Source organism: Olea europaea, chromosome 17 (assembly GCF_002742605.1).
Source record: "Olea europaea var. sylvestris chromosome 17, O_europaea_v1, whole genome shotgun sequence".
NCBI classification, from domain to species: Eukaryota; Viridiplantae; Streptophyta; class Magnoliopsida; order Lamiales; family Oleaceae; genus Olea; species Olea europaea.
The window spans coordinates 2452351-2468417 of record NC_036253.1 but is presented as its reverse complement, the minus strand read 5'-3'; the positions used below and the strand labels follow the sequence as shown (position 1 = coordinate 2468417).

Sequence of the window (16067 nt, the reverse complement as noted above, 5' to 3'; positions counted from 1 at the left end):
GAGGTAAGAATACATCATGCAAAGTGGTAAATTTTTATTCCTTGATGTTTGTATAATTTTTGGCATAAAATGCTATGAGGCCTTCAGATCAAACTCTATGTTAAATCCTTCGTGATTGACCGTTTGGTCAAATATGTTAAATCCTACGGGATGTGGGGATACTTAAGAAATTCCTTGAATTCTAAATTTAAGAAATATCGGTATGTTATGTCAGGTTTATATTTATATAATGTGAATAAGAATGTATAAGTATTCTTACTAAGTGTTTTCAAAATATTCACTCTTACAATACCTTTCAGGAGAGAATGGGTCGTTTTGACGCGTGAAAGATTGACCGAGTGTTGTTTATGGGGCTGCCAAGTAAATTTTCTAGAAAAAATAATTGTCAAACTTTTATTTGAAGAACATCTTGATATTGAATTTTGTGTACATTGTTTTATAGTTATTTTTATTAATTTTCTATACTTAATGAAAGTGATATTTCCGCTTAAATTAAACAAGGAAGATGTTGGTAACACCTCGAGCTATTTTTATTTAAAAATAATAATGAACGTTGCTAAGTAATTCTTTTAAAAAAAAAATTGTCAAACTTTTATCTGAAGAACATTTTCATATTGAATTTTGTGCGTATTGTTTAATAGCCATTTTTATGCATTTTCAATACGTAATGAAAGTGATATTTCCGCTTAAATTAGATAAAGAAAATATTGGTAACACTTCGAGCCTATTTTTATAAAAGAATAAAATAATGAAGATGAAAAAGATCTCAGAGCGTTACAGAAATGGGCGAGTTTCTATTAGGGTAGGTTTGATAGGGCCAATTCCATGAAAAATTTTCCATCCAAATTATAGTGTTTGATATCACACTTTTTTCATGAAATTCATTTTCTTGATTCTCTTGGAAATTGTTCTTTTCTTGGGTTTCCTTCAAAACCAATTCCCACCCACCCTACTTTGACTTTTTTTTTTTTTTTGGGTAATGGAAATAAATTATAAGAATTATTGTAAAAAAAATATTTTCATTTAACTGACAATTTTCATATAAAACAAAGACAAACGAACAACAAACGATAGATGATTTTCTTGATTTTTTTCTTTTATTGACAATGGAAACAAATTTCATACCCAATACCAGTAAATTCTATTCCTTTAATTGATAATTTTCATGTAAAATAAAGCTAAACGAACATCAAAAAACACTTTTATTTCAACATTTTTCACGTGGAAATTTATATCAATCAAACACAATAATTTACAATTCCCTGGAAAATAATTTCTAGGCAATTCAATTCCCTGGAGTTTGTTTTCAATTCAATTCAATTTCATCTTTGCAATCAAACGGATCCTTTATTTATTTCAAATAGAATATTCTGGTATGTAATCTGTTTGCTGGTTTTGTAACTTTCTATTTTTTATCCAATGTTTTTGGTTACCTCTTTGATTGATTTTTAAGTCCACAGTTCATGAGTACAGATCAATGTTTTTTCCTTCTTGAAATGCTTTAGTTACTACAATAAATAAAAAGGAGAAGGAGGGATTGAGAAGAAACGTTTGATTATCAATTTTAAATTAGCAAATAACAAGGTACCAATAAACAGCGCAAGGGAAGAAGCCCTACATCGACAACACAAAAATTTCGTTAGAAATTGTCTCTTTCCTTATCGTGCTCAAAACTGAAAGAATGATTTGGAAATTAAATATCATATCGTTATTACTTTAGATACTAGTATAACAATTGAAGCTATTGTGGCGGCCAATTCCTAAAAATTAGGAGACGTAGAAAACAAAAATATTGTTGGAATTCTCATTTCCATCTAGATACATACCAACAGTTTAAAAGCTTGTTTGGAATTTATTACACAGCCTTCAACTACCAAACATGCCCCAAATGTTGATTCCAAAGAGTTACAATTCAATATTTTAATTTTTTTTTTCTTTAACATTGTGTAGTCTACCTACCATGCAATCTTATCAATTCCTAAAAATGATTTCCGGATAAAAATAAAATAAAATAAATATCTCAATTATTAAGAAAAATGATGTCTAGAATTTTATTTTTTGATATCTATCCTTGATTTGACATTTTTGGTAAGGGGGGACAGGATGGCGCACGAAATAATGGTGGATTTTGAGGATCTTAATAAAATGTCAATTTTATTAAGAATGATAATTTAAATATTTATTTTATTGTCGTCTTGTTTAATCAATGGTGACACTAGGGTTAGGGTGGGAGTTTTGGGGATTTTGCTATATTTTTCCTTCAATTTTAATATTTTATCTCTTCATTTTCCTCTCTCTCTTTTTATTTCAATAACTTTTCATTAAATTAAGTGTATACTATTTTACCCTTAAAAATGTGTTATTAACGATCGATTGGATGGAAATAATCCATTAGAGGCAAACAATAGTCCAAAATTAAAATATTTACAATCCTAGAAAAAATAAGTGATGATATTACAACAAGGTCTATAAGTTAGACACTCCAGTCTAATTTAGCATTTTTTTAATATACACTTAGAAAAATGCAGTAGACTAAGCCCCTATTTGGTTTAGCTAAAAAATATATTAAATTTTGATAAAATAATTGATGAAACGTGATTGAAAAGTTGATAAAAGTTACGGATCTCATGAAATATGTAATAAAAAATAAATTTTAAAAATGGGGCAGGAGCTAAATTTCTAAATCTTTTTATAAGCTATTATATCATGCATGCATGGATACTCATAAGTGAGTAATTAAGTCTTTTGTTAGTTTATTATCTCCTAGCTATTCTTGAGGATCAAAAATTTAAAAATATGAATTAATATTAAAGAAAAAAATTAAAATCTTATTCATTGTAATTTTCAATTATTGTAGAGTGACACCATTAGTATGTTAACCTAATCAACATTGACCATGGTTTAGAGGGAAATACATGGAAATGATCCAAATAGAAAGACCATTTTTCCAAAATAACCTTTGGCTAATTTTGATACCCAAAATACCCCTTTAAAATATTACATAATAAGTTAATGAAATATAGAAATCTTTCATTTTAGTCCTTAAAAAATTAAATACAGCATGAATTTTAATAGATTGTCAATTTATTTGATTTATTAGATTTTTGTTCGCTCTAAGTAGCACCCCCTTTATTGGTATCAGAGCCATAGAGATCATGAAAATTAAAATAGGAAAAATAGATAATTATTGGCGTTTAGAAGAAGAAAGAGGTAGTTATATATTTTTAGAACCTATTCATAATAAATTAAAAATAGTGATACTAACAATAATTAAAGAACTGCCTAAATAAATAAAGGAACAAATATATATAAAAATTAATAATATAAAAAATAAAAGATATATATATATATATATATATATATATAGAAAAAAATTATTTATATATATAAAGATAAAAAAAAAAATTTATATTATAAAGAAAAGTATGAGTACAAGTAATAATACACATTTAAAATTAAATAAATTACTTATAAAAATGAAAAAAATACAAGAAGAAATACGAAATATAATGTTAATACCAGAAGAAGTGAGAATATCAAATAATTGACAATTATGAAAATTAAGATGTGAAAAATTAAGACTTGAGAGCAAATATTTTATTATAGTAAAAGAAGATTTAGTAGATCCAAATACAGCTGAAAGAAGATTTGAAAAAATAATATATAAAAAGGAAGACAAGAGATGCAAATTAACCTATGAGTTATAAATAAGAAAAAAATTAAGATGTCAATAGGTGAATATATGGAAGAATTAAAGTCATTAATAAAAATGTTAATAAATGATGTACAAGATTTAAAAATAAAATAAAAGAAACAATAAATGATATAAACATATTAAAAATTGAAATTAGAGAATTAAAAGAAAATAATAAAAATAAGGACAAGAAAATAGATAAAAAAAACTTATATAAAAAGAAATGATTCGAATAGGAAAGAAACATATAGAAAAATAGAATATAGTAATAGAGACAGGAAGCATGAATAATGAATTTAGAAAGAATATATTACCAAAAATATCGTAAGAGGAATAAGAATCTAGAGAAAAATCATTAGAGAAATTAAAAGTAGAAGAAAAAGAATATGGGTGAAGAATTAGATTTGCTAATTAAAAATTTTGATCAATTAAACTTAACTGATATAAGTGAATACTAAGTTTTAATGAATACTGGAGGATGACCTAATCCAGCAGGAATCTCTAAACAAGAATTACATGATACTGATGAAAGTTATGCACCTATATATAATAAATCATATAGACAATTCTACGATAAAGTAAGAGATAGACAATCACCTAAAGGAGGTAAATATAAAGATAGGTTTGAATTAAATGATAATTACGATAAACCAATTAATCATAGAGGAACAAAACTAGATTTAGATTGTAAAATGGATACTAAAAAAGTCTTATTAACTTCGGCAGATTCAATGATATTATTCTTTTTATATAATAAAGATGACACATGAAAAAATACTAAAAGAAGAATGAATTTCTTAATAGCATTCTTTAAAAGAGATGTTAGAAATTGATGGGAATGAATAAGCAATGATACAAAAACATTAATAAAAAGAAATGTACAGACAGAAATAATAAAGTCAAATAGACAAGGTATGAAAAAATTAGTAGAATATATTTCAGATGAATATTTAGGAGAAAATTGGATAAGAAATGCTGAAAGAGAATCAATAAGGGAAAAAGATAATGCTAGAATAAAATTAATAAATTTAACAATATGTAACATGTGTAAAATTAGAGAATATACGTGTGAATTTAAAAATTACTATTATGTTCAATTTTATAGTAATGAAAATTAAGAAGTTTATCAAGACGTGTACTATAATAAGTTACCAGGTTCATGAGGAATATATTTTAAAATAGAAATTGAAAAATATTTTAGAGATAATATTGGAATACCTAGAACTTTAGGTTCAAGAATAAAGTTTTTATTTGAAAGACTTGCATATATATGTCAACAAAGACAATTAATGAAAAAATTAGGAAAATTAACTAAAATATGTTGTGAATATATGGAAACCCCTGCGCAATGGGGATATAATCCTGAAGGAAGAATTTGGAAAAGAGAAAAAATAGCAATAAATAAATATCATAAAATAGAAAAAACCATAAATGTAAGAACAACTTATGGGCAACATAAATTAAATCTTTTAACAAAAAATACAGTTGAAGAACTATTAACAAAAATTAGTAAAAAACAAAGCGAAAAAATCAAATATGTTTATTTAGTAGGAATACAAATAATGTTTAAATAAATATTTAGAGAAGGGATAGATTCACCCTTAAATATAACTTTACATGATGGAAGAATAATAAATTTAAAAGATAAATTTAACATATCGAAAAATTATGTTTACATGTTATCCAAAATATTGTGTATCATTAAAAAATAGAAATTTTAATGAAATTTTAGGACTACATTTAAACTTCATAAAGATAATATTATGCAACCAGGTGATCAAATTATGACTATAAAATATAGAGTTTTATATATATTTACTAATTCTAATTATGAGAATATTTATTCCAATAAATCATATATTGAAGTTCATAAAGAATGTAAAGATATTAGTAAAATAATAAAACCAAATAAACAAATAAGTTTAATTCTAGAAGAATATGAATTTAACATAACAAAAAAAAAACCCTGAAATAACAGAATTAAATGAAGGAGAGTGTTCTAATAATATTATATTTAAAGATGGAAAATTAATTAAAAGATAAAAAAGTTTTAAAACACCTAATAAAAACCAGTTAGAGGAAATCAACAAAATAAAAGAAATAAAATTGTATAGGAATGCAGGAAATATGAAAATAGAAGGAGAATATTATAATAAAAGAGAACATATAAATAGACCAAACATATTAATAGATACAGAAGCTAATGAATGTCATATAGTTTCAATTAGAGATAAAGGTCTAATAACTTATAAAATTGAGCCATATAAGTATGTAAATTTTGATGGATAAGTACATATTACAGATTTAGAAGTTAAGGTATCAATAAAAATAGGAGGAATAGATCTTTTCGTACCATGTTACATAGATAAAAGCATGGATATAAATTCACGTATACTTTTAGGAATGAGTTTTCTAAATGGATTAGAAGATTATAGTATAAAAAGAGAATGATTATATATTGTTCACAATGGCCAAACTACATTATGTAAAAAGAATTAGATGAATAATCAGATAAGTTTTCCATTAGCTGTAAATATACAAATTACTATTGTAGAAACAAATATAACAACTTGTGCTTTAATAGATACATGAAGTGATATAACAATATTTAAAATTTTTTTAATAAAATCATGGAGTAATAATAGTAATATAAAATAACTGGAAAGTACTCAAATAATTAATAGTGCCGATAAAGTTAATCTAATTTTTGGAAGTAAACAAGTAACAATAAATAAAATTTATAAATATGATAAATTATAATGTGATATATTATTAGGAAATGACTTCATACAACAATTTCAATATTTTAAACAAAATAATTATATGATAATGCTACAAACACCTTGTGAACACTTATTAAAAATTCCTAAAGAATTTAAACCTTATAGAATTCAGCCAGCCAAGCGTGGTGATAAATGGAAGAAAAAATCAATCATATATAATGAAATAAAAAATAATAAAAGAATATTATATAAAAAAGTTCTAAAAATAGGAATAGAAATGAATAAACAAAAATCATTGAATAACTAGAAAATGTTTATGGAGAAAATTCATTATTATTTTGGAAATCACATCATCCAAAAGCCCAAATAGAATTAATAGAAAATGCTATAATAAGAGTTAGACCAATGATGTATACTATATAAGATACACGAGAATTTAAAAATCAGATAAAAGAATTGTTAGAACAAAAACTTATCGACCTAGTAATGAACATCATAGTAGTCCAACTTTTATGGTTATGAAACATTCTGAACAAGTTAGAGAAAAAACTAGGATGGTCATAAATTATAAAGAATTAAACAAATATACTAAATTTGATAGTTACTTTCTAGCAAATAAAGAAGTGTTAATAAATATTGTAAGAGGAAAACAATATTATTCTAAATTTGACTGTAAATCAGGATTTTGGCAAATAAAAATGGAAGAAGATAGTATATAATACTGCATTTAGCACACCTCAAGAAAAATATGAATAGTTACTTATGCCGTTTAGTATAAAAAATGCACCACAAATATATAAAAAAAAATAGATAATATATTTAAAAAGTTTAATGAATTTCTAATTGTTTATTTAGATGATATATTAATATGTTCTAATAGTAAAGAAGAACATAGAAATCGTTTGATTCAATTTATTAGAGAATGGAAAAAAGACAGGATTGTACTATTTAAAAAGAAATCTATAATAAAAAAACAAGAGATAGATTTTCTTCGATTATCAATTAATAAAAGAGGAATAAAATTATAGACTCATATATCCAAAATGATAGAAAGTTTTTCAGATAAATTGAAATCCAAAGAATAAATACAAAAATTTTTAAGATGATTAAACTATACAGAATGATTTATTGAATTTTTTTCTAAGAAAATACATAAAATTCAAGTTTTACTTAGAAAAACAAATACTAAAAGATGAAATGAAGAACATACAGAAATAGTCAAATCATTAAAAGAAGAATGCAAAAATTTACCAAAATTAAAATTACCAGATGAAAAAGATAATTTGATTGTTAATATAGATGCTTCAGATAAATATTGGACAGCAATCTTAAAAACAGATCTAAATGAAATTTGTAGATATTCAAGTGGAACCTTTAATCAAGTAGAAATAAATTATACTACTCATGAGAAAGAATTATTAGCAATTATTAGAGGAATAAAGAAGTTCTAATTATTTTTATTATCCAAGAAATTTATTGTTGAAATTGATAATTCTCAAGTTGCAGGACTAGTCAATAAAAAGTTGCCCTCAGAACCTCAATACAGAAGGTTCTATAGATGGCAAGCTTATTTAGCATTTTATAATTTTGATATAATCCATATTAAAGGAGTTGATAATTTTCTTGCAGATTTTTTCAACAGAAACATAGAATTTGTTGATGGATAAAACCAAGGTCATGGAATTATATCAATCCGTCCTACATATACAAAAAATGATAGATTTTCTTAAAGAAGAATCCGAAAATATAAACTCTGGAACAACTCAGATATCAGACATATTCAACTCAAATATAAAAATATTGTTGAATATCACTACCGATCATAAAAAAATATGTCATAGAACTCAAAAATCAAGTTGATGCTATTGCAGCACAACTAAAAGATATATTGTCTGAGACAGATATACCAAAGAGCTCAAAAATGAGTTTTCCAAACCAATACCAAACAGGGATAGCTAGAAGCAGCAGTGGACCCAGACGTGACAACATACCAATTGATAATAAAGGAGATTCCATTTTTGTATCATCAACCAAAAAAGTTATTAGGTATGGGGATAAAAGAGATACCAAAACAATCAGCATTATAGACCAAGAAGATAAAATCCCTTTAGATCCAAAAGAAGAAAAATATGCTGAAATAGTCAAAATTGTTTATGAAAAAAAAATGAGTGATTCATATTTCATTTCTCTGAGAAATAATGTTTATCCCAGAATAAAAGCCATGGAAGGAGGAGACCCTTCATTAATAAAAATTATGGCAGACTATGGATTAATGGATTTGATATATCCAGGAAAAGATTTTATTGAAATTTCGAAGTTTGATGACATATTCATTAAAGAAGTATCTAGATTTGCCAAGGGAAGGAAAATATATTTGAAATTCTATTCCATAAGTCCAGATATGATGGAGTTGTTTATTATCCAGTTGAACACATAATCTCAATTTGATATGTTGCAGCCAATTTTCAAATTGATGTTACAGAAAATAATAGCAAAGTTCCAACAGTGACAAAATCATGGATCAGACATAGAAGAGCACTTGGAATTAAAGCCATTTACAACATTGCCAAAAATTTGTTTGATAAAAAATTCTCATACTTGTACCAATATGAAAATTGGATGTTGGTATCCAATGAAGGATATGGAAAATCAGAAATTTTAAAATACTATATTACAAGATTCGATATACATCAATTTCCAGGATATCCTACCACTATAAAAGAATTCTGTCAGCTAAGGGAGTGTCCCAACTGCATGTGAAGAAATAAAGGAAGAGGACAATAATAGAGCACCTTTGACAAAGGTGTATGGAGAACAATATTACAGTTACATGTGAGGATATTGAAGATAAAGAGCAATAATATAAAATATGCTATTTGGATAAAAAGTTGAAGTAATATGTGAAGATGTAGGCATAAGGAGAAAAATAATAGAGAGGCAAGTGTGCCTTGTTGACGTACTCAATGATGTAATAGAGTCTCATAAACTTGTATAAATAGAGACATTGTCATAGAAAAGATCATCTCATCTAATCTTGAAATCTCGAGTTGTAAGCAATAGCTACTAAAAAAAATCATTCTCAGTTTGAAAAATCAGTTTTTCTGGAAATCCCTTTGTACCAAAATAGAAATCTTGTATAAATTCTGATAGAAATAAAACTCCAATATTTTGATTTAAATATGAGTTTTAAAATCCTTATTCCCATAGATTCTTGATAGATCTGATAAAAAGTTTCCTTCTTATTTTAACAAAAAGAAAGTTTTTTTTTAGCAGAAGTCTAGAATTTTACTTTTTTAGAAGTTGATACAGTGAGAGTAAGTTGCTGAAATATTAATAATTCCATGAAGGCAAAAGGCCGTTGAAGAAAGCAGTTTACAGATTCAGAGTTCAAAGATCACTCGGTTCTAAGAATAAAAGTCCAGATCAAACCTAAGGTAAAACTATTAAACTTTTGCTAAAATTAGAATGAATCTTTTTAAGATCTTAAAGAATCGTAGGGATTAATTGATGATTATGAATAAATGTCAAGATATACAATTGAAAAATTAGATAATCTATTAGAAAAAATGTTAGAAAAAATAAAGAATATTATATCTCAATTAGAAAATATAAATTTACCATTTCAAGAATATAGCATTTTAATTAGAAAATATGAAATATATGTTGCAGATTATTCTTATTTATTAGATTATAGAATGTATTTATATTCAAATATTCAAAGTAGAAGTTGAAATGTTTAAAAAACCATGATATATGTTGTAATATAGAAATAACCATTTCATCAAGGATAATATAGACCTTTTAACAAAAACTAATAGTGATAGGCCAAATAAAAAATCTCCCTAATTTAGAACGGGGGAAAAAGGTTATCTATTATCTATTTTATATTGATCTCGTCTTAGACGGAAAATTTTTAAAAGTTGTGCAAGAATTGAAATATCCTTATATACTGTATCATATTCCCTCCGTTTCAATTATATAGACTGAGTTTCCATTTTTTCTTGTCTCAAATATGTAGGCATGTTTCTAATTTACAATATTATGTTTTGTTCATTTATCAATATATCATTATTCAAATTTCCTCACTTAATATGCCAACTTTTTGAAATTATCCAAATGCAGACATTTCTCACTTCTTGAAAATATGGAACAACTCTCTTTTCTTCTTCTTCAAATTAAATCATTAGGAATGGCAAAAATTTCAGTCCCGCCTCAATAGGTTGGTAGGATGGGGTAGGGCCGTGAAGAGAAAAAAAAAATAAAAATAATAATACAAAAAAATAAACGAGGCAAAGTCGTCGCCCCGTCCCGCCCCGTCTAAGGGGGGTAGGCCGCCTCGCCTCGAACCTACCCCACTGCCACCACTATAAATCATTTTAATTATTTCCTAATTCCAACAATAATTTACTACTACATATTGAAAATTAAATAGGGGTAAATTAGGAAAGATCTTGACAAAAATTAAATTTTTAATAACATTAAAAAGAATTTTTAATTCACGTGAAAAACGAAACAAGTCTATGAGCTTGTTTAGTATATATTTTAAGTTAATTAAAATCAATTTTTGACTATTATTTTACTGTTTCGATTGTCATTTTTTAATTTTTTTCTCTCAAATGTAGGACCCAATTTATCTCTAACATTTACAAAATCAATTATCAAAATTTCTATCAAAAAAGCACTATATAATTGGAATGAAGGGAGTATTTATTTATTCTTTATTGATACCCAGCTCGATTGAGATGCTTTGTCATTAATTATCCAGGATGCCTGAACCTTGGACTGTCTGCCCCTAGAAACTCCTTGAGACTGCCTGTCTTGCCATCATGTATATCTCCTTGTCCCTTTGTCTTCCCCTCCTTAAATAAATACCCCATAGATTAATTCCACCATCAAATACTGCAATAGAACTCTCTCTCTCTCGTTTCAATGCAACTCTTTTCTCAGTAATCTATATTTCATACAAAGAAAAGAGAGAATCCGTCAATAGCGGACTAAAAACATTATTGTTGTTGCTAACATTTCGGAGGGCTGCTTGATTTATCAAGAACTTTAGTTTTTAGCCTCCTCCTCCCAACAGATAGCCGTTTAAAAGTATACTCCGGCACCACCGACAAGCCATGTCGCAACATTAAGTTTGTGCCTCATCTTCGATAATTCTTTGACAGAGCTCAGAAGTCTTAGCTTACGGGTTCTTTGTTCTTGAACTTCATCTTTAACATGAGGAGGCAAGTTGTGCTCCGCCAGTCGACGCTGTCTCTGGATCGTCGGCAGCTGCTTCAAGAAAATCAGGATTACTCCTCCAGAGGTGGCGACCGGGAAGTCAGATTAGCGGAGGTTGCAGGCGGGACAGTGGCGGAATGTGCAGCCGTATGCTGTTGCTGTCCATGTGGGCTGGCGAATCTCCTGGTGCTTGCCGTGTACAAACTTCCAGCAGGTCTATGCCGCAAGGCTTTACGGCGGAAGCGCCACCGTAGGATGATCAAGAATGGACTGTTACCGTCGCGAAAGTGTGGTTGCGATGATAAGGAGCTCCAAATTCTCACAATTCCGAGCCGGATGGCGATGGTGAATGCACTGGAATCGGACAAAGATGTTGCTGAATTAGAGAAGGAAATGTGGGAGAAATTTTATGGTGCTGGTTTTTGGAGAAGTCCATCTCAAAGAAGCGAAACGTAAAGCAGTAAATTACTAATGTGTGAATAAATAAATAAAAATAAACTCAGAAAGAAAGAAAATAATTTTTTACTGCGGTAAATATGTTATAGTTGATTTTTCTTCTTTTTCTATGCAAAGAGAGAAGGACAGTTAATCCAATAGTACTGGTAGGAACTTTTCATCTAATGGTTGCAGGCTGTGTAGAGATGGCTTGGAAGAAAATATGATCCTTTCTCTTCTTCGCTTCTTTAACTGGTTAACATCTTCTGACAGTCGGGAATAAATCCTCTTTCCCTTCCCTCACTTGTAACCCAAGTCAATTCGCGATGTTTTTTAAATCTTTATCATCTAATTCCCTAACCAAAAAAGAAATCTTTCCATTCTATTCATTCATAGAGCATAATAAAAAAGACGAAAAATATACTAATATTGTAAGATGTAGTGATTGAATGGCTTAATAAAATTAAATAACAAATTCAAATTACTTGAAAAAAGAGAGAGAGGATGATTTGCATATTCTTGAATGATCTTTTGATATAATTATTATGAGATTGAAATGGGTGTAGATTAGTTGCCGTGTCACGGTAATCTTGTCTTTCGACTTGCTTAGTAAATTTTTTGTTAAAATTTTATTCAACTTTTTAATTCGTCAAACATAAAATTTGATCATGCATTTTATGAAATTTATAATTTTTATCAATTTTTTAATCACATCAATTTTTATTAATATCTATATAACTTTTATGGAAGTTTGGTCAAACAACCCTTTAAAAAAATCAAGAAATTTTTGTTAGTTTTTTAGATTAAAGTCGAGTCATTTTGATGTCGACAGAATATTATTTTATGTTGTTGATATGATATAAAATTAATATGCTGATTGTATTTGCTTTACTTTCGGACTTAAAACAATGATTACTTATTATTAGAATAGGTAAGTTGTGATTGTTATGATTAAAGACCAATATAAAAGTAAAGCTACTTTATGAATATGACCAATTTTTTTGTTAAATTCCATTGTGATACTTGTGTATACCTTTAAGCCAGGGTACAAGGTTATGTATTACAGTGCAACTTGTGGCATTTTTTTAGTCCTTGTTTGGTGTAGTTAAAATTCAGATTTTTGGTAAATTTTAATAAAAGTTAATGAGATGTATTGTTGAAAAGTCAATAAAAGTTATAAATCTCATTAGATGTGTGGTAAAAAATGAATTTAAGTAAAAATGAGTTTTGAGAAAATGGGAACCAAAATTTGCCCTTGTTTGGGCTCCATTTTAATGGGATTATGAAAACAGTGTTTTTTGAAATAGCAACTTTTTTGGTCAATATGTGATTAAAAAAGAAACTTTTTTTGGATTAATGTGTAATATTATTTTATTGGATAATACATGGCTGAAAAGAAGAAAGAAAAAAATATATTAAAATTTTAATGAAGCCCAAACAGTAGTCAAGTATGCATTATTTAGCCCCAATTTGACGACCATTATTGGGGTTTGCTGGGAAAACAGGGAGGCTGGGGGTTCTATGTTTTTTTTTTTGGCGGTATCCCTCCTATTTGTGGGGTTTCTGTCAGGGAGGTAGTTAGGCTCCCCATTACTTAATGTTCAACTTTAAGTTTTACAACTCACATCGACAATTTCTATCAAGTAAAGATGCAGAATCACATATTTGGAGGGTGTTTGGCACCTATTTTTACGGAAAAATCAATTTTAAAATAATAGATTGATGGAAAATGTGTGGATGAAAAATAAGAATTTTTTTGATTTACGTGTAATATTATTTTAATAAAAAAATGTGTAGTAAAAAAGAAGAGAGAGAAAAATGTATTTTGAGAAAAATGGGAATCAAATGGGGCTTTAAATAGATCGAGATCCAAAATTTAATTTTGAAAGTTGGTTTTTAAGATGGATCGGATTTTGTGCACACTATTTTTAAACGTGTTGTTGGGCTTCTTTTGCAAATGGATTAGGCCTCTAGTTTGGGCTCATTTTGGAGTGATTTGAATCATATCAGTATTTAAGAATTAAAATAGAGGAAATTACACGCATCCAGCTTTTTTAAATGCACAATTCAAAAATCTGCTATCATATTTATTTGTGCAAATGTCAGGTTTCCACCCCCAATTAAAACCCTATCCCATCCACCCAATTAAAACCTAAATTATTTTCTCTCTCATCTTTACCTTTCCTTCCCGTCTTCTTTCTTTATATCCTCTCCCCACACATCGTCCCCATTGCCAAGCACCGTTGCCGGAGGACCGCCCCGGAGCTAACTTTATTCTGCTCCGAATCCATTTTCGTCTCTACCTCCTATCCTCTCTCGGTACTTCATCCACCTTTCATTTCTTCTTCAAATGGAGCTTCGCCTAGAGATTTGGTCGACCAGCAAGTCCGACGTGCGCTGCTCTCAGTTTAGTCGCACACGACCCTACAGAGGCCGCTCACGGCTCCTCGCCACTGGTGGCGCTTTAAGATCGACATCGATTGACACTGCTGCAGCCGGTGGTGATTGCCTCTACTCCAACAGTACTTCTCCCATGCCTCCACTTCCAACGATGCCTGAACTTCGACGGTGTGCAGTGGCATCTACTCCCTAGACATCCGATTCCGGTAATCCAAAAGGACTCTGATTTTTGTTGGTGTCGATGGTGGTGGTTTTGTAGTTGAAAATCTTGGTTTGTTGGTGGTTGAAAATGGTGGTGATTATGGTTGTTTTGCTAATGGCTTCGATGGCGCTAATGGTAGTAGCGGTGCTCGTGTTGGCAGTGGTGATTTGGGTGGTGGTGTTGAGGTTGGGAGGAAATTGTATTGTTGGGTGTGTTCGATGGTTGTTTCTGGCCGTGATTGTGTCCTGGTCGTTGTGATGGATTTTAGCAGTGTTCGTGTTGGCGATGGAGATGGTGGTTATGTTGGTGTGTTTGGTGGTAACAGTCATGGTCGATTCTAGCTACGGTGGAGGTGGTGTAGGACAAAGTGGTAGTTTTTGTTGGTAGTTTAGTTGTGGTCGGCGTTTGTTGGTGGTTGTGGTTGTGTTGTTGATGATGATGGTGGCGATGATGGGTGGGTATCTGTGACCAATTATATTTGGTGTCTGTGACCAATTATTTGGTCTTCTGTGAGTGAGTGTTAATTTGTGACCTTGAAATTCATCATTTTGTGACTAAAAAAATAATCCGTGACCATCAAATTTGAAAATGCATGACTTGCAATCTATAATTTTTTGGATGTGTGACCAATGACATAAAATGTGGCCCGTAATTTTTTGATACGTGACCAAATTCTTTGATCTGTGATCTTGATATAATTTTTGACCTATCAAAATTTTTATTTGTGACCTCGAAAAAATCTGTAGCCAATTAATTTGATCATATGTGACTGACGAATAAATATGTGACCATTAATCATGTAACTGTGATTTTATTATCATTATTTAATAAATATTTTTAATTAATTAGTTGAAACCTGAATTTTGCATTAATCAAACTTGTAACTTGAATTTTGAATTATGTATACTTAAAACCTGGTTTGTGTACTCTTCCCATTAAAATATGACAAGTTCATTATATATAGAGCAAAAATATTTTCCTATATAGAATATCATGATTAAGTGTGACTCTATGATATAAATTTACCATCACAAAACATGTGAATAAATTTTTTTTTTTGACATATTACCTTTAAGGCTCGCTACAAATAGTATCATACACTTCTAAATTATAGTGGTATAGGGAGCGCAATTACTAGAGCATGGAAGAATGACAAGTAATAATTTTAACAAGAGTAGCTAGAAAGATTACTTCATTAAATTTATTTATACACAATTAGATCTTTTGCAACTTTTATGTGGTTTGTGTTTGGTCTTGTGAATAGATCTTTTGTGGAGCATGGATATAATTAAGAAATTGTACTATGCTAGCGAGAATTGAGATGTAACATGTTCAATTGAGACTAAGCAAGTTCGTAAATAAATTATAATTGGTTTAAATTATAATAAAA

At 28.6% G+C, this 16067-nt stretch overlaps 1 protein-coding gene across 1 annotated transcript; it reads left to right on the top strand.

Annotated features, from left to right (window-relative positions):
• Positions 1–11637: 11637 nt before the first annotated feature.
• On the top strand, positions 11638–12358 carry LOC111365511. The gene is made up of 2 exons (XM_022986066.1): positions 11638–12092; positions 12271–12358. Exons 1-2 carry the CDS (start codon positions 11638–11640, stop codon positions 12356–12358), a joined length of 543 nt encoding a protein of 180 aa, XP_022841834.1.
• The last annotated feature ends 3709 nt before the right edge of the window (positions 12359–16067 follow it).